Raw genomic sequence first — 21,213 nt, forward strand, 5'->3', positions numbered from 1 at the left:
CCTATTCAGCATTCAGAGTCCTCCACCATTTCCCTGTATAAAGAGAAAGTGACCCAGATTTTCTTCCATGCTCTCTAAGGCCAGTTTCCCAGTTGTGACAAGAATCTATAGTTGCCAGGTATGGTGGCTTATGCCTGTAATCCCAGCACTTTGGGAGGCCAAGGCAGGAGGATCTCTTGAGCCCAGGAGTTCAAGACCAGCAGGAACAATAAAGAAAGACCTTGTCTTTAGAAAATAAAAAAAACCAAAAACCAAAAACCAAAAAAAAATTAGTTGGACATGGTGGTGTGTGCCTGTAGTCCCAGCTACTGTGGAGGATAAGGCAGGAGGTTCGCTTGAGCCCATGAGTTTGAGGCTTCAGTGAGATGTGATCATGCCACTGCACTCCAGCCTGGGCAGCAAAGCAAGACCCTATCTCCAAAAAAAAAAAAAAAAAAAAAGTCTATAGCAGAGATTTCAGTGAAAACAATGTTTTCATATCATATAAAATAGCTTATGCCCTCCTCATCTCAAACTCCATCTCCCTCCCACTGGTTCTGCTTGCAAAATGAAAAAGCCCATTGTATTGCTTTCCCCAAACAAAAGAACAATTTGCCTTAAAACCTGAATTTGAATATTCATTTATATAGAAACAGAAACAATAGTTGGCAGTTGTATCCCCCTTTTCCATACAAATTCCAGCCACCAATGATATTTAAAAGCTTGGCAGTTTCAGTTATAGTATCTCATTACATATTTCTATTCATAGCACAAAGTCTGGCAACTAGAAGGTGCTAAATAAATGACAGCTTTATTTTATTTTTTTCTTTGTTAAGAAGATCACTGCCTAGTCAGTACCAAACTAGAAACAATGTCTTCTCTGAATTCTCTGACTCCACTCCTTTCTCTTCTGTGTGGCAGGCCCTTCTCTGTGGTGTCTGACCAATAACTTCCCATTAATCCTTCACGGTTTCCCTTGAAGTTATTGCTTCCATGTAGATATACTCAAACATGCCTAGTTAGAGTGAACCATTCCTTACCTATATTTCTAGAACATTTCAGGAAAATTTACATCATAGCACTTGTTACATGGCATCTTTATTTCTTGCTCACATTCCTATCTGTCCTATTAAAATGTGATTTCTGGGACAGCGGGTTAGGTCTTGTTCATTTTAGTTTCTGTTGTTCCTAGCATGCTTCATGGTATATAGTATGTGCTAAATGAGTATTATTGAGTTAAAGTACACAAATAATTTCAAGGAAAGAAATTCTATATTATTTCTCTTTATTTAATTTTAAATATCTCCAAAACCAGAATTCAACTTTCCAGTCACTCTAATTTATTCTCTTTGAGGACCCTGAATGAAGCTTTCCCTCCTTTCCATACATATGGCATCATGAAAAATAGGACATTGGACATTTACTTCAAAACTTCTCTCTAAAGAAGGAAAAGTGAGACTTTTTTCTAAATTCAGAGGACAGAAATTTGTTATTGTTTAATCACATTAATACAGAATTACATGTAAAATACGTTCATTTTCCACTAAATTAATGTCTTCTGATTTGTTAAAGGAACAATTTGCTTATGTATTTAGTTCATTAACAATTTTAACTTATCAGAACATGTTTATGAATTAAGTTTCCTGAGCACCAAAATCATGGATTAAAAATTCTGAAATACATTTCTCCCAAAAGGAATAATTTCCTCACAACAGAAAAATACCTGTTTAAAATACGTGTTTGGTAGAGAAGAGAGAAAACAATGTAGGCTCAATAAATGTTTGGGGTAGACTGGCAGATTTATATTTTATTACTGAATACTGTGGTTCCTTTACATCTGAATAAATGTGTAATGGCTTTCAAACTGATAACTAAATATTCTGATAAAATTGGAACAGCTTAATCAACTTCATTAATTTCTAGAGCTGCTATAACAGCACAACACAACAGAGTAGGTGGCTTAGAACAACAAAAATTTATTCTCTCACAGTCTAGAGGCTAAATGTCAAAATCAAGGTGTCAGCACAACAGACTCTCACTGAGACCATTAGGAGAATCCTTCCTTGCCTCTTCCTACCTTCTGGTAATGACTGGAAGTCCTTGGTGTTCCTCTGCTTATAGATAAATCACTCCAATTATTTCTTCTGTTGTCATGTAGCCATCTGTCTTTGTGTGGTATTCTCATATCTTATAAGGACACCAATCATATTGGATTAAGGCCCATTGCTATTTCCAAATAAAGTGACATTAAAAGATACTAGGGGTTAGGGCTTCAACACATGAATTTGGGAAAGGGGGTATGCACAATTCATCCTGTAACATCAACTGTAATAAAATCTATATTGTTGTAAAACAAAATAGCTCTTTGGTAGCAAAGTTTAGTACATGCCAACAAACAAACAAACAAACAAACAAACAAAACACCGTAAGAATGCTTATGTTTAAGCTACAGTAGAAAGAAGCATGTGAATGACTATTTATAGTTACTGCTTAAGAAATACTTCCCCTTCTCCTCTATTGTGTATAACTAGTTTAGAATTGAGGCCAATAAGATATCATCTAAAAACACTAGAGTGCTTTCCATTATTTATTATCTGTAATATACTAGATATATAATTTTGGACATCATCCTGCAATTGAATGTCAGCTAAAATAATTATATTACTTTGTCTAAATGTAGTATGAGATCCTTTAAAATTTTTAGTAATAAAGCTTCCTTTGGTTGAAGAGTCTAAACATAATTGCTATATGCCAGATTCTCTCTGCAGAAGAAACATTCTGAAAATATAGTTTAAAAATTGTGTGTATGGGCAAAAATGATAGTTTAATACATATAAGGTAAATAAACACATAACTTTTAACTTTGTGAAGTGTTAGCATTTATATTTTAATAGTAAATGTTGTGACTTTTATCATCTGACTTGGTTATTCTCCCATTTCACAGATAAGAAAACTGAGACACTGAGAAGATAAATTGATTGCCATTCAATGAGTATTGACAGGGAAGGATTAGCTCTCACGTCTGTTGGGTCACAGCCTTATTAATTTGTCACAGCCTTCTTAGTTTGGTAATTATTAGAAAGTGTATTTCCTGTTCAAAAACATTGATTGGGATTCTACTGTGGGCAAGAGGCTGGGACGGATGTAAAGCATTAGGTTCTCTACTGATAAGATGGTTACCACCTATTGATAAAATGGAATAGTACTAGATTTGTGCAAGAAATTCACTAAGACGACCGGGCGCGGTGGCTCACGCCTATAATCCCAGCACTTTGGGAGGCCGAGGCGGGCGGATCACGAGGTCAGGAGATCAAGACCATCCTGGCTAACACGGTGAAACCCCATCTCTACTAAAAAAAAAATACAAAAAATTAGCCGGGCCTGGTGGCAGGCGCCTGTAGTCCCAGCTACTCCGGAGACTGAGGCAGGAGAATGGCGTGAACCCGGGAGGCGGAGCTTGCAGTGAGCCGAGATCATGCCACTGCACTCTAGCCAGGGCGACCGAGCAATATTCTTTAAAAAAAAAAAAAAAAAAAAATACAGTACACAGCAATGTACAGTAAGTACTAAAAGAATGGTATAATCAGTAAGCCTTAGAAGGTTCACAAAAAGGGAGAGTGCACAGGAAACTGGAATTGTAAACAAAGGCTTCGTGAAAGAACGACTTGAGTTGGGTTTTAAAAGAGTTGAGGAATAAATCCTATATGCAATGAAGAATTATTGACTATGTCCAAGTAAGGCAATGAAATGATTAAGTCAGTTTTTTAAAAAGGTATATGTAGTAGTCAGAATTGTTCACCCTGGATAACTTGTCTGAAAAATTTCCCTGCTCCTCATTTACCCCCCCACCCCTGCCTATGGTCCCTATTTTTCTATATAACTTTTGTTTGTCCTTAAAATTAAGTATGAGTTTTAGAAAGGCTTTCTGATCTCTCCATGCAATATCATACAAGCATCTTCTCTTCTCCCCCTGGGAAAAGTTCTCCTAGTACCTTGTGTTTATTTCTGCATAGCAATTGCATTAAAATGAATTGTTTGTCTTCCCCTCTGACCCATAAGCTACTTGAGGTGAAGAGCTGTGCATGTTTTCTGTCTGTGACTGCAGCAAAAAGCATGTATATAAAAAATAGTAGCTATTCAATGAACATTTGTTGCTTTAAACTGATCTAGTGGTAATATCCCGGATTTGATAAAGAGGGAAAGACTAAAGCCTAAAAGATCAGTTTAAAAACCACTGCAACAATTCAGACATTAAGTAAAGAGTGTTTAAAGGGAGCAGCTTCACTGGGAATAGTAAGGAACTGGTGAAGTTATTGGAATGGGTGACTAACTAGTAATGGGTTAAGAAGAAATAGGTTGTTTTGGGGTTTCAGGCTCAACTTACTAGAAAACAAGAGGGCTGTGAATTCTTGCTTTTTTGTAGTAGTCCTTGTCTGGGCACCATGGACTTCTAGAGAGGTCTAGGATATACTTCCAAGGGTCCTTGAAACCCTGAAATTATTTGCAAATTTATGCATGTAAGGTTAGGTATGTATTTTCCTTGGGAGAGGCTTTATAGTTCTCACTAAATTTTTGGAAGTCTAGGCCTTTAAACTTGTTAAGCACTACAGTTCTATTCAAAAGTATAGTATTATCTTAATAATAGCTGTAGTCTTTCTGAGACGTATCATTCTTTAGAAATATTGACTGATGTGGCACCTCACAGTATCTTTTGTCAGTTGTTGAAATCAGATTACTGAAAATAATATTGAAAACCCAGAGCCCTGCCACTTTCTTCTATATAACTTTAAGCAAATTACTTTTCTCTAAGATTTTTCTATTCTATTAAATGCAGTAATGATAATACATGCCTCTTACTGTTGTGAGGACTCCATGAGATAATGTGTATACAATTTTTAGTACTCAATATTAGCTAAATATTATTTGTATTATTACTCATTTAATTCTAACAGTGGCCATATATTATAATGCCAACATTGTAATAGGTGACCCCCCTATCATATCTCATTTAATTCCTCAATCAATTTGATGAAGATCTAGTTTTATGTTCAGGTTACAGACAAGATGGAGACAGGCAAATACCGTGCCTGTGGTCACACAGCTAATTAATGGCTGAGCCAATACTAGAAGAGGTCAGCCAGGCATCTGAAAACAGGTGACTATAGGGCAAGCATGAGAGGGAGCACAGAACAGAACAAGCAGTCAGTGATAGAGTGAGCAGTAGGATGAAAGATCTGGAGTAGCCGTACCAAGGAGACTTTTCAAAACATGTAACACTTACCACAGGACATAAAGGGTCATCTTTTTGCTGGTTAGAAATTAATTCTAGGCTTGACCAGTGTTGGATCTATAAGTGGGTGAATGTAAATTGTGGGTGGGTGGGAGGAAGGCAAGGAAAATGAGACCGGATATGAGAATAGATACCTTGTGACCAGCTGCAGTAGTGATTACAAAATGTTCATTTACTTTGACCTATTGGACATGGATAAAAATGGGAATACTAGGAATACATTATGCATCCAGATGTTTCATATGTGACAGAAAGTATTTTAAATTCAGTCTGTGAGGTTAATAGATTATTTCAATTATTTTACACACACGGAAAGTGACCGGAATTTACTGTGTACTCACATAACCATCTAGGGCCACCATTGTCAAAGATTGTGTTGTATTTTTCTCCTCATGAGCAACTCTAAGATTTGGTTTGGTTGATTTCAGCTCTGAACAGTACAAATGATATGGTTTGGATTTATGTTCCTGCCAAATCTCATGTCAAATTGCAACCCCCAGTGTTGAAGATGGGGCCTGGTGGAAGGTGATGGGATCTTGGGGACAAATTTCCCCCTTCGGTGCTGTGCTCATGCTAGTAGAGTTCTCAGGAGATCTGGTTGTTTAAAAGCGTATAGTCCCTGCACCCCTGTTTCTCTTCCTCCTATTCCAGTCGTGTAAGACATGCCTGTTCCTTTTTGCCTTCAGCCATGATTGTAAGTTTCCTGATACCTCCCCGGTAACCAACAAATGCCAGCATCATGCTACCTGTACAGCCTTTGGAACTGTGACCCAATTAAACCTCTTTTCTTTATAAATTACTCAGTCTCAGGTATTTCTCTCTCTCTCTCTCTCTCTTTTTTTTTTTTTTGAGACTCAGGTATTTCTTTATAGCAGTATGAGAATAGTCTAATAGACCAAGAATGACTCAAGCCCACTGTACCAAAGCTGGGATTTCAGATAATAAGGACACAAACCCAGAGGGAAATTGATCCAAGGCTTTTTTTCATTAAACAAGAACTCTGGGGATAAGGGGAAAGTAAGGGCCAATACCATTCCCCAGCAGGGCATGGAGGCCAGAAGTAGGTCATTCTTAAAACAAAAATTGGGATTGTTTTTCATTTTTCTGCAGCTTTTATCTATGTGAGATCTGTTTCAGCACAATGGTTACATTTGGGAGTGAATTACTGTCTTTTAAACAAATAGATATTATTTGTATTTGCTAAAAATTCCATTCATGATTTAGTTGCTAATTGTTTATCTAGCATTTTGCTGCTCATTCTTTTACCTTTGCCTGCTGTACTTTTGACAATTTTAGAGGAGGATTAAGGAAAAGGGAAAATGAACCACAACTGGGAGAAATATGAAGACTCATAAACTTTGGAAGAGGGACATTATATATATTGACCAATATGATGGTGTTGAATTATATTTTGATTATAAGGTAGTGGCAGTTAGCACATTAGCTTTGACTTCAAACAGACCTGAGTTTAAATCATACCTCTGGAACCTACCTTAACCTTCAGCCTGGAAATTAACCTCCTCAGGCTTCTATTTTCTTATACATTAATGGAAATAATAATGCCGACTTCCTTAGATTTTTGTAAAGATTAAAAACTGTAATTTATATTAAGTACCTAACACATGGCAGTGCTTCTTCACACCTGACTATTCATGGCTCCAATAATTAAGGATAATTAGGAATTGGCTGTAGATTATACTTTCATTAGATGGCTGAATGTGTTTCTATTGCTGTAGGTTTCATCGGACTATATTATGAGCAGGACTGTTACTTAAATGACTCTCCAGTGGTAATTAGGCATTATTAGAAGTTGTAATAAGTCTTGCGGTATTCTTGTCATTATCCTAAAATTATTGGACTATTATAGCCCATTTATAGGTAGATTAGAACATATATTCTCCACCCTTTAAAAGCCCATACTCCATTCAGTTTAAAGACTGTGGTAATAAAAACAGGAAAAAAGCAAATCTCCCAAACCATCATGCTGCATATTATCTTTCTTAGTAGGAAGTTACAAGGAAGAAGTTGAAAGCAGTGGGCGTAGAATGAGCTATTTTCATTATCAGCTGATTTTAATGTGCGTGTTGTGTCCATTCCCAGGTAGATAGGTTTCTGAATGAGTTACCATCTTCCAAAAAAAATATTGTTTTGCCAAGAAATAATTTAGTCCCAGTAGAGTTCTGCCACCCCATGTTCATTGCTTTGGAGAATTATAATTAAGAAGCTCATTCAGTATTTGCCAGTTAAAACAATGATCTAGTTAGACTGATCGCCCCACCTAATTTCTAGCTCCAGATATGGGCCTCCTACTGAATGAACACGTATCCTTGCGCACTAGTGTATGCATTCTAACGGGAGCACAGGGGCCAATGCCCAGAGGGCATAGACAAAGCTCCTCAGTAGAAATTGCCTGGAATTTTGCTGATGTCGGAAATATATATAGCTCCCTGTTCAAGATTATTACACGTCTTTTCTTTCATAAACCAAGTTTCCAATCTGTATTTAAAATGCAAATTAATGCTTTAAGCACCTATGAAGTCAATAAGTACTAGCTTCCCCCTGCCCCCCACCCACTTTTATTTAAATGGGAAAGTGAGGTTCAGTGACTGCTTTTGATTTGGAATCATAGAAGATCAGTGGCTGAGAAAATCTTTTGGGATTATCTGGTTAAGTTCCCTTTTCACAGGTGAGGCAAATTAAGGCACAGACAGGTGAGCCAGACACTAGCCTCCTAACTTATGGTTCGGCATTGGAAGCACTGGCTAGCTGCTTTTTTTTTTCCTCTCCTGTAATTTTTGTCTTTTATTTCCTTTGACAGAAATCTGGTTCCCCTTCCTTTATCCTTTTACAGGACCTATTCTGAAGATATTATGCCTGTCCATAAACTGAAGAACATCTCATTGACTGTGACAATGGGCGAGATGAATGATAGGTTATAAATATTTCTCTGTTGCTTAATAGCTAACAATCTTCTCCAAGGACTGTGGATTCCTGTTCCCTGCTCATCATGTCATGGACATCTGCCAGGAACCATCTTTGATGGTGTGAAAATCTTGAATACCTAAGAGGGAAATTTTAGACTTGTTAGAAAGGAACCAAGCAATTGAGACCTTAGCTAGAACTTAGAATTCTCACCTAGTTTTGTTGGGTAATTGTTACTTCAAAAAAATGCAATTTCTGTTCTCTCTTTCCTCCAACCATTTATCTGGGAAGCAAGTTATTGGCAACCCAGAACTGATTGTTGGAGCTGGGGAAAATGGTGTGAGATGTAAGAAAATGTAACTGAGGTAATACAAACAAAAGATTTTACAATATATTATCCTCCAAGACATCTATTAAAAAAATTGATAGCAAAAATGTGCAGTGTTTCAAGACTTTTTCTTTTTCTTTTAAATAACAGATTTAAAGTAGAACAAAAAGTAGACTTCAAAGATGTTTTATATTCTTTGAACATAACCGAGATGTTTAGTGGTGGCTGTGACCTTTCTGGAATAACAGGTAGTATGATAAATAATTCTTATATTATCATGTTAATTTGTTTTGTTAGGACTGCATTAACTAACTGAGCTTAAAACCAAAAGAGCATTCAGCTCTGATAAATATACGCACAGTGAATAAATGTCATAGTCATGTTGAGCTATCTGTAAACAAGTATTTTATTTTATGTTTAAGTAGCTTTTCTTAATGAAAGTCAAAAAGCATTTTGGAATGTTAGATAAGCACTCTGGCTATACTTCTAATAAAACTACATAAAAGTATTATATGGGTTTTTATTTCTGCCCTGTTTGGATTTCCTCATCTGAATAATGGGAATTACAACTTTGAGTCTCTCATCTAAGCAGAGCTAATACAACTCTTAGAAACCAATTTGCAAATGTTAATTCACTAATATGAGAACACATGCAATAGTCATCCATAAGCTGCTGGATGATGAGCACAATCAAGAAATTGTAATGCTACAGTTTGCAGATTTAGCAACGGTGTCTTTTGGGCTGACAACAAATATGAGAAGATGGAGCTTTTATGCTCACTTGCACTGGGGGAATCCTGCATGGTTAACACGTTCACTTGCACAACAAAGCCAACACAGTCTATGAACTCTTCGAGTTTCAGTGGTACTCAGTAGTTCAAAAATAACTAGCTAAAAAAAAAAAAAAAAAAAAAAAAAAAAAAAAAAAAAAAAAAAAATGGGTGAAGAGAGCCAATTTGTCCCAAGTTACTTACCCTCTTTTAAATTCAGTCTTCTGTTCTATAAAAAGGGCCTAAGCTTGTCTGTCTGATGAGGTTGTAAACCATAATGTGAAATATTGCAGAAATGTTTTATGTATTTATTTCTATATAGCTATCTGGGCTTTGGAAACATGTTGTTAATTTAGTCATCATTCATCAGTTGTGTGGGCAAATGAGTAGAATGAAAAACTTTCCTGATGGAGGAGGTGAATGAGGTCACAATATCAAAATGTTCATTATCACCTTCACACATGATGTGGCTACTCATTCTCACACTGACAGATAGATCTGACTTCTCTGACAATTTTATCAGCACTAGGTATGAGATGGTCAACATTAAATACTGCAACAGGATGCTCTGTGTGCTCTGAGACACAACCACCTCTTCAACCTTCAATAATCCAAACTATTTTTCATGCACTTCCTTTTCTTAAACTTCTTTCCAGCCATAGGGAGATCACTCAATTTGCCTCAGACACTTCAAATAGCCACTTGTTCTGCAAATTCCCAAAAATTTGTGACTTCTAAAAATTCTCCTGTTACAGGCAGATTTTTAAAGAAAATACTTCCAAAATGTTTCATAAAAGACTTTATTCAAGAAAATAACCAAGTGCAGAAGAGAATAAATGTCCAGCATTTTCTGTTCTTTCCCTCTTGAGTTACTTATTTGAGCTGTTTTAACCATTTTGGCTCTATCTTATTGCCTAGAATAGAACAGTCATAGCCAATGCTGATACCTCTACTGGTAGCTAGGAGCACAGTAAATTCTCTGCTATCTCTGCTTATCATTTGTACAATATACATTCACTAAAGGTTACTATGAAACAGCCCAACACTAGTCTTATGGGCCATCTGTGTGAAAGGGACACTACCTTATATTTATATAGTTCACAAGTTTTGAATGAAATGATTGTATAGAGTTACATTGGAAACTTTGAGAAAAATATTTGACTTCTCACTCAGTTACTACTCCTTGTGTAACCTGTAGTAAAATATATATATTTTTTTATTTTTTTATTTTTTTATTATACTTTAAGTTCTAGGGTACATGTGCATAACGTGCAGGTTACATATGTATACATGTGCCATGTTGGTGTGCTGCACCCATCAACTCGTCAGCACCCATCAATTCATCATTTATATCAGGTATAACTCCCCAATGCAATCCCTCCCCCCTCCCCCCTCCCCATGATAGGCCCCAGTGTGTGATGTTCCCCTTCCCGAGTCCAAGTGAGCTCATTGTTCAGTTCTCACCTATGAGTGAGAAATGCGGTGTTTGGTTTTCTCTTCTTGTGATAGTTTGCTAAGAATGATGGTTTCCAGCTGCATCCATGTCCCTACAAAGGACGCAAACTCATCCTTTTTTATGGCTGCATAGTATTCCATGGTGTATATGTGCCACATTTTCTTAATCCAGTCTGTCACTGATGGACATTTGGGTTGATTCCAAGTCTTTGCTATTGTGAATAGTGCCGCAATAAACATACGTGTGCATGTGTCTTTGTAGTAGCATAATTTATAATCCTTTGGGTATATACCCAGTAGTGGGATGGCTGGGTCATATGGTACATCTAGTTCTAGATCCTTGAGGAATGGCCATACTGTTTTCCATAATGGTTGAACTAGTTTACAATCCCACCAACAGTGTAAAAGTGTTCCTATTTCTCCACATCCTCTCCAACACCTATTGTTTCCTGATTTTTTAATGATTGCCATTCTAACTGGTGTGAGATGGTATCTCATTGTGGTTTTGATTTGCATTTCTCTGATGGCCAGTGATGATGAGCATTTTTTCATGTGTCTGTTGGCTGTATGAATGTCTTCTTTTGAGAAATGTCTGTTCATATCCTTTCCCCACTTTTGGATGGGGTTGTTTGTTTTTTTCTTGTATATTTGTTTGAGTTCTTTGTAGATTCTGGAAATTAGCCCTTTGTCAGATGAGTAGATTGCAAAAATTTTCTCCCATTCTGTAGGTTGCCTGTTCACTCTGATGGTAGTTTCTTTTGCTGTGCAGAAGCTCTTTAGTTTAATGAGATCCCATTTGTCAATTTTGGCTTTTGCTGCCGTTGCTTTTGGTGTTTTAGACATGAAGTCCTTGCCCATGCCTATGTCCTGAATGGTACTACCTAGATTTTCTTCTAGGGTTTTTATGGTATTAGGTCTAACATTTAAGTCTCTAATCCATCTTGAATTAATATTCGTATAAAGAGTAAGGAAAGGATCCAGTTTCAGCTTTCTACTTATGGCTAGCCAATTTTCCCAGCACCATTTATTAAATAGGGAATCCTTTCCCCATTTCTTGTTTTTCTCAGGTTTGTCAAAGATCAGATGGTTGTAGATGTGTGGCATTATTTCTGAAGGCTCCGTTCTGTTCCATTGGTCTATATCTCTGTTTTGGTACCAGTACCATGCTGTTTTGGTTACTGTAGCCTTGTAGTATAGTTTGAAGTCAGGTAGCGTGACGCCTCCGGCTTTGTCCTTTTGACTTAGGATTGTCTTGGCAATACGGGCTCTTTTTTGGTTCCATATGAACTTTAAAGCAGTTTTTTCCAATTCGGTGAAGAAACTCATTGGTAGCTTGATGGGGATGGCATTGAATCTATAAATTACCTTGGGCAGTATGGCCATTTTCACAATATTAATTCTGCCTATCCATGAGCATGGTATGTTCTTCCATTTGTTTGTGTCCTCTTTGATTTCACTGAGCAGTGGTTTGTAGTTCTCCTTGAAGAGGTCCTTTACATCCCTTGTAAGTTGGATTCCTAGGTATTTTATTCTCTTTGAAGCAATTGTGAATGGAAGTTCATTCCTGATTTGGCTCTCTGCTTGTCTGTTACTGGTGTATAAGAATGCTTGCGATTTTTGCATATTAATTTTGTATCCTGAGACTTTGCTGAAGTTGCTTATCAGCTTAAGAAGATTTTGGGCTGAGACGATGGGGTTTTCTAAATACACAATCATGTCATCTGCAAACAGGGACAATTTGACTTCCTCTTTTCCTAACTGAATACCCTTGATTTCTTTCTCTTGCCTGATTGCCCTAGCCAGAACTTCCAACACTATGTTGAATAGGAGTGGTGAGAGAGGGCATCCCTGTCTTGTGCCAGTTTTCAAAGGGAACTTTTCCAGTTTTTGCCCATTCAGTATGATATTAGCTGTGGGTTTGTCATAAATAGCTCTTATTATTTTGAGGTACGTTCCATCAATACCGAATTTGTTGAGCGTTTTTAGCATGAAGGGCTGTTGAATTTTGTCAAAAGCCTTTTCTGCATCTATTGAGATAATCATGTGGTTCTTGTCTTTGGTTCTGTTGATATGCTGGATTACGTTGATTGATTTGCGAATGTTGAACCAGCCTTGCATCCCAGGGATGAAGCCCACTTGATCATGGTGGATAAGCTTTTTGATGTGCTGCTGAATCCGGTTTGCCAGTATTTTATTGAGGATTTTTGCATCGATGTTCATGAGGGAGATTGGTCTAAAATTCTCTTTTTTTTGTTGTGTCTCTGCCAGGCTTTGGTATCAGGATGATGTTGGCCTCATAAAATGAGTTAGGGAGGATTCCCTCTTTTTCTATTGATTGGAATAGTTTCAGAAGGAATGGTACCAGCTCCTCCTTGTACCTCTGGTAGAATTCAGCTGTGAATCCATCTGGTCCTGGGCTTTTTTTGGTGGGTAGGCTATTAATTGTTGCCTCAATTTCAGAGGCTGCTATTGGTCGATTCAGGGATTCAACTTCTTCCTGGTTTAGTCTTGGAAGAGTGTATGTGTCCAGGAAATTATCCATTTCTTCTAGATTTTCTAGTTGATTTGCGTAGAGGTGTTTATAGTATTCTCTGATGGTAGTTTGTATTTCTGTGGGGTCGGTGGTGATATCCCCTTTATCATTTTTTATTGCGTCTATTTGATTCCTCTATCTTTTCTTCTTTATTAATCTTGCTAGCGGTCTGTCAATTTTGTTGATCTTTTCAAAAAACCAACTCCTGGATTCATTGATTTTTTGGAGGGTTTTTTGTGTCTCTATCTCCTTCAGTTCTGCTCTGATCTTAGTTATTTCTTGCCTTCTGCTAGCTTTTGAATGTGTTTGCTCTTCCCTCTCTAGTTCTTTTAATTGTGATGTTAGAGTGTCAACTTTAGATCTTTCCTGCTTTCTCTTGTGGGCACTTAGTGCTATAAATTTCCCTCTACACACTGCTTTAAATGTGTCCCAGAGATTCTGGTATGTTGTATCTTTGTTCTCATTGGTTTCCAAGAACATCTTTATTTCTGCTTTCATTTCGTTATGTACCCAGTAGTCATTCAGGAGCAGGTTGTTCAGTTTCCATGTAGTTGAGCGGTTTTGATTGAGTTTCTTAGTCCTGAGTTCTAGTTTGATTGCACTGTGGTCAGAGAGACAGTTTGTTATAATTTCTGTTCTTTTACATTTGCTGAGGAGTGCTTTACTTCCAATTATGTGGTCAATTTTGGAATAAGTGTGATGTGGTGCAGAGAAGAATGTATATTCTGTTGACTTGGGGTGGAGAGTTCTATAGATGTCTATTAGGTCCGCTTGGTGCAGAGATGAGTTCAATTCCTGGATATCCTTGTTAACTTTCTGTCTCGTTGATCTGTCTAATGTTGACAGTGGAGTGTTGAAGTCTCCCATTATTATTGTATGGGAGTCTAAGTCTCTTTGTAAGTCTCTAAGGACTTGCTTTATGAATCTGGGTGCTCCTGTATTAGGTGCATATATATTTAGGATAGTTAGCTCTTCCTGTTGGATTGATCCCTTTACCATTATGTAATGGCCTTCTTTGTCTCTTTTGATCTTTGATGGTTTAAAGTCTGTTTTATCAGAGACTAGGATTGCAACCCCTGCTTTTTTTTGTTCTCCATTTGCTTGGTAGATCTTCCTCCATCCTTTTATTTTGAGCCTATGTATGTCTCTGCATGTGAGATGGGTCTCCTGAAGACAGCAGACTGATGAGTCTTGACTCTTTATCCAGTTTGCCAGTCTGTGTCTTTTAATTGGAGCATTTAGTCCATTTACATTTAAGGTTAATATTGTTATGTGTGACCTTGATCCTGCCATTATGATATTAACTGGTTATTTTGCTCATTAGTTGATGCAGTTTCTTCCTAGGCCCGATGGTCCTTACATTTTGGCATGTTTTTGCAATGGCTCGTACCGGTTGTTCCTTTCCATGTTTAGGGCTTCCTTCAGGGTCTCTTGTAAGGCAGGCCTGGTGGTAACAAAATCTCTAAGCATTTGCTTATCTGTAAAGAATTTTATTTCTCCTTCACTTATGAAACTTAGTTTGGCTGGATATGAAATTCTGGGTTTAAAATTCTTTTCTTTAAGAATGTTGAATATTGGCCCCCACTCTCTTCTGGCTTGTAGAGTTTCTGCCGAGAGATCTGCTGTCAGTCTGATGGGCTTCCCTTTGTGGGTAACCCGACCTTTCTCTCTGGCTGCCCTTAAGATTTTTTCCTTCATTTCAACTTTGGTGAATCTGGCAATTATGTGTCTTGGAGTTGCTCTTCTGGAGGAGTATCTTTGTGGCGTTCTCTGTATTTCCTGAATTTGAATCTTGGCCTGCCCTGCTAGGTTGGGGAAGTTCTCCTGGATGATATCCTGTAGAGTGTTTTCCAATTTGGTTCCATTTTCCCCCTCACTTTCAGGCACCCCAATCAGACGTAGATTTGGTCTTTTGACATAATCCCATACTTCTTGCAGGCTTTGTTCATTTCTTTTTCTTCTTTTTTCTTTTGGTTTCTCTTCTCGCTTCATTTCATTCATTTGATCCTCAATCGCTGATACTCTTTCTTCCAGTTGATCGAGTCGGTTACTGAAGCTTGTGCATTTGTCACGTATTTCTCGTGTCATGGTTTTCTTCTCTGTCATTTCGTTTATGACCTTCTCTGCCTTAATTAGTCTAGCTGTCAATTCTTCCACTTTTTTTTCAAGATTTTTAGTTTCTTTGCGCTGGGTACGTAATTCCTCCTTTAGCTCTGAGAGGTTTGATGGACTGAAGCCTTCTTCTCTCATCTCATCAAAATCATTCTCTGACCAGCTTTGATCCGTTGCTGGCGATGGGCTGTGCTCCTTTGCAGGAGGAGATGCGCTCTTATTTTTTGAATTTCCAGCTTTTCTGCCCTGCTTTTTCCCCATCTTTGTGGTTTTATCTGTCACTGGTCTTTGATGATGGTGACGTACTGATGGGGTTTTGATATAGGTGTCCTTCCTGTTTGATAGTTTTCCTTCTGACTGTCAGGACCCTCAGCTATAGGTCTGTTGGAGATTGCTTGAGGTCCACTCCAGACCCTGTTTGCCTGGGTATCAGCAGCAGAGGTTGCAGAAGATAGAATATTGCTGAACAGCGAGTGCACCTGTCTGATTCTTGCTTTGGAAGCTTCCTCTCAGGGGTGTACTCCACCCTGTGAGGTGTGGGGTGTCAGACTGCCCCTAGTGGGGGATGTCTCCCAGTTAGGCTACTCAGGGGTCAGTGACCCACTTGAGCAGGCAGACTGCCCCTTCTCAGATCTCAACCTCCGTGTTGGGAGATCCACTGCTCTCTTCAAAGCTGTCAGACAGAGTCGTTAGCGTTTCACAGGCTTCTGCTCCTTTAGCTGAGCCCTGTCCCCAGAGGCGCAGTCTACAGAGACAGGCAGGTTTCCTTGAGCTGCTGTGAGCTCCACCCAGTTCCAGCTTCCCAGCGGCTTTATTTACCTACTTAAGCCTCAGCGATGGCGGGCGCCCCTCCCCCAGCCTCGCTGCTGCCTTGCGGTTAGATTGCCGCAGACTGCTGTGTTAGCAAGGAGAGAGGCTCCGTGGGCATGGGACCCTCCCGGCCAGGTGTGGGATATAATCTCCGGTGTGCCGGTGTTACAGCGCAGTATTGGGGTGGGAGTTACCCGATTTTCCAGGTGTTGTGTGTCTCAGTTCCCCTGGCTAGGAAAAGGGACTCCCTTCCCCCTCGCGCTTCCCAGGTGAGGCGATGCCTCGCCCTGCTTCAGCTCTCGCTGGTCGGGCTGCAGCAGCTGACCAGCACCGATTGTCCGGCACTCCCGAGTGAGATGACCCCAGTACCTCAGTTGAAAATGCAGAAATCGCCGGTCTTCTGTGTGGCTCGCGCTGGGAGATGGAGACTGAAGCTGTTCCTATTCGGCCATCTTGCTCCCTCTTTCATAGTATTTTAAAGTCTGCCCACATATGTTCTCGGGCCGCCGCCTCCCAGTGCTAGCTCCTCGCTGCGGCGCCTGGGCCGACTAGAGCACAGCTGAGCAGCCGACAGAGATGCAGCAGCCTCAACAAGGGAGACCCTGGGCGGGGCCGCCGCCGCCGCAGCCGCTTCCTGTAGTAAAATATTTAACCTTTCTGAGTGTAAGCATTCTAATCTGTTAAGTGAGACAATATAGTGATTGGGGAAAAAAAAAATAAAAGAATGTATGTAAATCATCTACTTTAACATTTGGCACATAGTTAAATATGAAACAGCAAGTGGGAAAAGTATCACATTAATATTACTTGCACATCTAGCAAATATATTGTTTTCTTGTTCTCTTAATTTAATAACAATGTACTTAGAATTTTCATTTAAAAATTAAAAGAAATAATTATTATGAAGGTACAATGAATGAGTTTATAGAGTTCACATTCTTCTAACCTATCACATTTCAGGGCCTGTTCTTTTCCTAAGACTGGGTTTTGTCTGCAGTGAGATGGAACAAAGGAGACTAAATGGTTTAGTCTAATAGCCAGGGAGTCATTTGGGCTCGTGCCATTGCTAAACTGGGTGAAATTCTTTACTCCTTCCTAACCTGCTTTGTGGTCTTTATTCTTGGTGTGGGCCACTAGGTCATTCCCTCTGTGTTTATTTGTCTTATTCCAGGCAATCCTGGGAGAAGAAGGTGCTTATTTGCCAGACCTTGAGAGAACATTCTCTTGCATTTCAGTTAATTCACACTAATAGAGTAGATGCCCATCTCCCTCCACTTTGCAGGCTTCTATCACTAGACATACTCAGATGCATTGACTTATTTATTATTGGCTTATATATGACAAATATTTATAGCAAGCCAATTATGAGCCAGGCAGTTTTCTAGAGCATGCTTCCTTTGTCCTCTGAGGAACATTGTCAGATCTATCTTGTCTTGCAAGGCAAGCTTGACATGCCTTCTGGGCTCCCAGTTTCACTTCTTCCTTCTTGAGGAGATTATACTTGCAAGTCACTCTACCAGAAACGCTTCACCTACACATCGGTTCCACCAAGGGGATAAAAAGGAGCATTCATTCTCAGCTTGTATCCACACCAGAACAAAACGTTGTAAGACACGATCTTATGCTGAAAATTTTAACAGGTTTTAAAGTGTATCTCTGAAGTGATTTTGTAACAGGTGACACAGAAGTTCCTTAGAATTTCATAGCTTCCCCAGATTTGAAGGCAAGTACATTTTATTTTAAACTAAGATCAAAACTAAATACAGAATATAAAAGGCACTTTGGCTTTGAGGTTAAATATATAGGGTGAGACTAATTCAAATCTGGAAAGCCTCTTTCATTCTGTCTATAGACAATGGCTAAGGGAGGAAAAGCTCTCTGTCCCTTCAAATATTTCACTTAGTTGGATACATGATTTGAGGCTTACATCATTTACTTTTTATATCACAGAAAAACGTGATCTCTCTCTCTCTCTCTCTCTCTCTCTGTATATATGTCATGTCTGGAAGAGCTAAGTCTAAATCACCTTTATCTGTGATTGTAGCAAATTGACTAAATAGGAAAAAGTTCATTTATTTGTTTCCTTGCCTTTGATCGTTTGAAAATGTAATGATGCTGGGCGTGGTGGCTCATGCCTGTAATCCCAGAAATTTGGGAGGCCAAGGCGGACAGATCACCTGAGGTCAGGAGTTCGAGACCAGCCTGGCCAACATGCCAAAACCCCATCTCTACTAAAAATACAAAAATTAACCGAGTGTGGGTGTGGTGGCAGGCGCCTATGATGCCAGCTGCTTGGGAGGCTGAGATGGTAGAATGGTTTGAATCTGGGAGGCAGAGGTTGCAGTGAGCTGAGATCGTACCACTGCACTTCAACCTGGGTGACAGAGCAAGACTCCATCTCCAAAAAACGTAATTAATCTGGGACCTAATAGGTAATGGCTTTTGATTTTAACTCTTAAATACACTTTTGTGTATTTTTTTTTTTAACCAGATTCATCTGAAGTGTATGTTTCCCAAGTCATGCAGAAAGTTTTCTTTGAGATAAATGAAGATGGCAGTGAAGCTGCAACATCAACTGGTAGGGTCAATGATTTCTGGCCAAGCTAGAAGGAAATATGGGGAGAGGATGAACATTACTGTGCTGACCCTTTTGAAGTATTGTAATCTTTTTCTTCTGCTATCTAATACACTGCAGGAGGAAAAAAAGGAAATGGCTGTATACACTGTTCATGTTTCTCTTCAGTCACAGCATGATACAAAAAGGAAGGGAAGGGGTAGGAGTTGAGGCCTGTCTACTGATATTTGCTCACTTGTGAATTGGATTACCTGAAAATTAGCAGATAGGACCTGTGGAGAAAATTTTGGGGTTCAAATATAAAATCTTTATTTTTTAGGAATGCTCACCCTTACATAATTGTATTTTATTTCATTCTTTCACTACACCAAGTTAGTCTCCACTTTGCTAATTTGATTCTTGTTATTATTTCTGTGGCAGTGGCTCTCAAACTTAACCTGCACATAAAAATCACCTGGGAAGCTTTAAAAACTCCTATGCCCAGTCTACACCCCAAAATAATTAAATCGGTATTTCTGGAAGTGAAATCCAGACTCCAATATTTTCTTAGGTTTTCTTAAGCGATACCGATGTGCATCGAAGAACCAGTGCTCCATAGTGGTTTGCAGCTTGCCCTTTTTATTACAAATGTGGTGCATAGACCAACAACAGCACCACTTGGGAGCTTGTTAGAAATGTAAAATCTCAGGTCCAAAACCTAGACCGACTGAATCAGAATCTGCATTTTGCAAGATCACTAGGAAATTTGCATGTACATTCTAGTTTGAGAACCACTCTTCTAGGCCATATTTCCTTGAACAAATGACATTTTAAATAGCATCTGTGCTGCCTGTAAATAATGCTTGAAAAATAATTAGAAAAAAGCCCTAAAATCAATTAGAAATGGAAAAGCAACTTTAATGAATTCCTCATAAGTCTATTTTAATTCCTCATACTATTTGGATTTTAATCAATATTTAAAAGCTATTTATCATTTAAAATGTCTCACTGATAAATATATCAAAATTGATATTCATTTATTAATTTCTTGATTAATTTGCAATGCTGCATTGGGCCAATGGATTTTGACATCTGGATGAAACACACTGGACTCCATTACGATTTTGTCATCTGAAAGATTTTGCATTGCTGTGCTCAAGGAACTTGAATTGTAGGGGATGAGCTATATTAATCTTTGGAGAAGTCAAAAGGTTCTATTTGGATGAAATTGCTGGATCATGTAGACAAATTTTCCAGCTGCTTTCAAACAGTACTGAGGAAGTCCTCATAGATTTTTGTTTGATCTCATTATATTGGTGAGGAAACAGTCCCAGCAATGTAAAGTGGCTTACCTGAGGTCCTACTATTGATTGACAGCAGCATTTGAACACAACTCATGTTCCCTGACTTTAAGTTCAGAGCTCTTTATGTTATTGCCCACTGTCTCTCATTTTAAGTCTAAACTTTTCTAGGATTCTGTAACAATCACTAAGAGAAAACAGATGAATCAATAGTAAAACTCCTCAGAATTGTCAGCCTGGATATTTTGACTTTCAGAAATCCACTCAGGGACTGCTCAAAAGCAGAAAAAGTCCAAGTATTCACTGTGAATGGGAATGGGAGTAAAACTGACCTTGCTTTTGGATTTATCTTTATTATTATTATTATTATTATTATTATTATTATACTTTAAGTTCTAGGGTACATGTGCATAACATGCAGGTTTGTTACATATGTATACTTGTGCCATGTTGGTGTGTTGCACCCATCAACTTGTCAGCACCCATCAACTCATCATTTACATCAGGTATAATTCCCAATGCAATCCCTCCCCCCTCCCCCCTCCCCATGATAGGCCCCGGTGTGTGATGTTCCCCTTCCAGAGTTCAAGTGATGTCATTGTTCAGTTCCCACCTACGAGTGAGAATATACGGTGTTTGGTTTTCTGTTCTTGCGATAGTTTGCTGAGAACGATGGTTTCCAGCTGCATCCTAATAATTCATACATGAGCCTATATTCACTGGTTATTTGGGTAGCATACCCTTGATATTCTGGATAGGAGAGTGCCAATCATGTTATCATACTAAGATTATATTTGACTGTTTTACAATTCTAATGATATGTAGTGATTTTATTTTTCCTGGGGTCTGAAAATAACAGTACAAAATAATTATATTATTGGTAAAGACAGTATCTGAATTAAGCATAAAACATTTAATCTAGATAGGAAAAATATGTAACTTTTTACATTTTCCCATTCTAAATATTGACAAATGATATAATGGAGCAGCATAATATCAATTATCACAGAAAGTAATTTTTAAGGCAGCAAATTTCTGCTTCAAATCTCATAATAAAAATCTCACACACATTCACTGCCAAATCCTAAAAACTCTGAGCTCACAGAATAATTTTGAAAGAGTAAGTAAAAAAAAAAAAAATTAATTTGAGCTCAGATGT

General features: G+C 38.4%; 1 protein-coding gene across 2 annotated transcripts in view; it reads left to right on the plus strand.

The window, feature by feature from the left end:
• SERPINI2 (serpin family I member 2) overlaps positions 1 to 21,213 on the plus strand; it is a 38,674-nt gene that overhangs the window by 12,512 nt on the left and 4,949 nt on the right. For both annotated transcript variants that reach the window (XM_023213508.1, XM_023213509.1), the window contains 2 exons: positions 8,670 to 8,767; positions 18,691 to 18,777. In XM_023213508.1, the coding sequence (XP_023069276.1) occupies positions 8,670 to 8,767; positions 18,691 to 18,777 (185 nt within the window). The remainder of the gene's footprint in view (positions 1 to 8,669; positions 8,768 to 18,690; positions 18,778 to 21,213) is intronic.

This window comes from Piliocolobus tephrosceles, chromosome 2, assembly GCF_002776525.5.
Source record: "Piliocolobus tephrosceles isolate RC106 chromosome 2, ASM277652v3, whole genome shotgun sequence".
NCBI lineage: Eukaryota > Metazoa > Chordata > Mammalia > Primates > Cercopithecidae > Piliocolobus > Piliocolobus tephrosceles.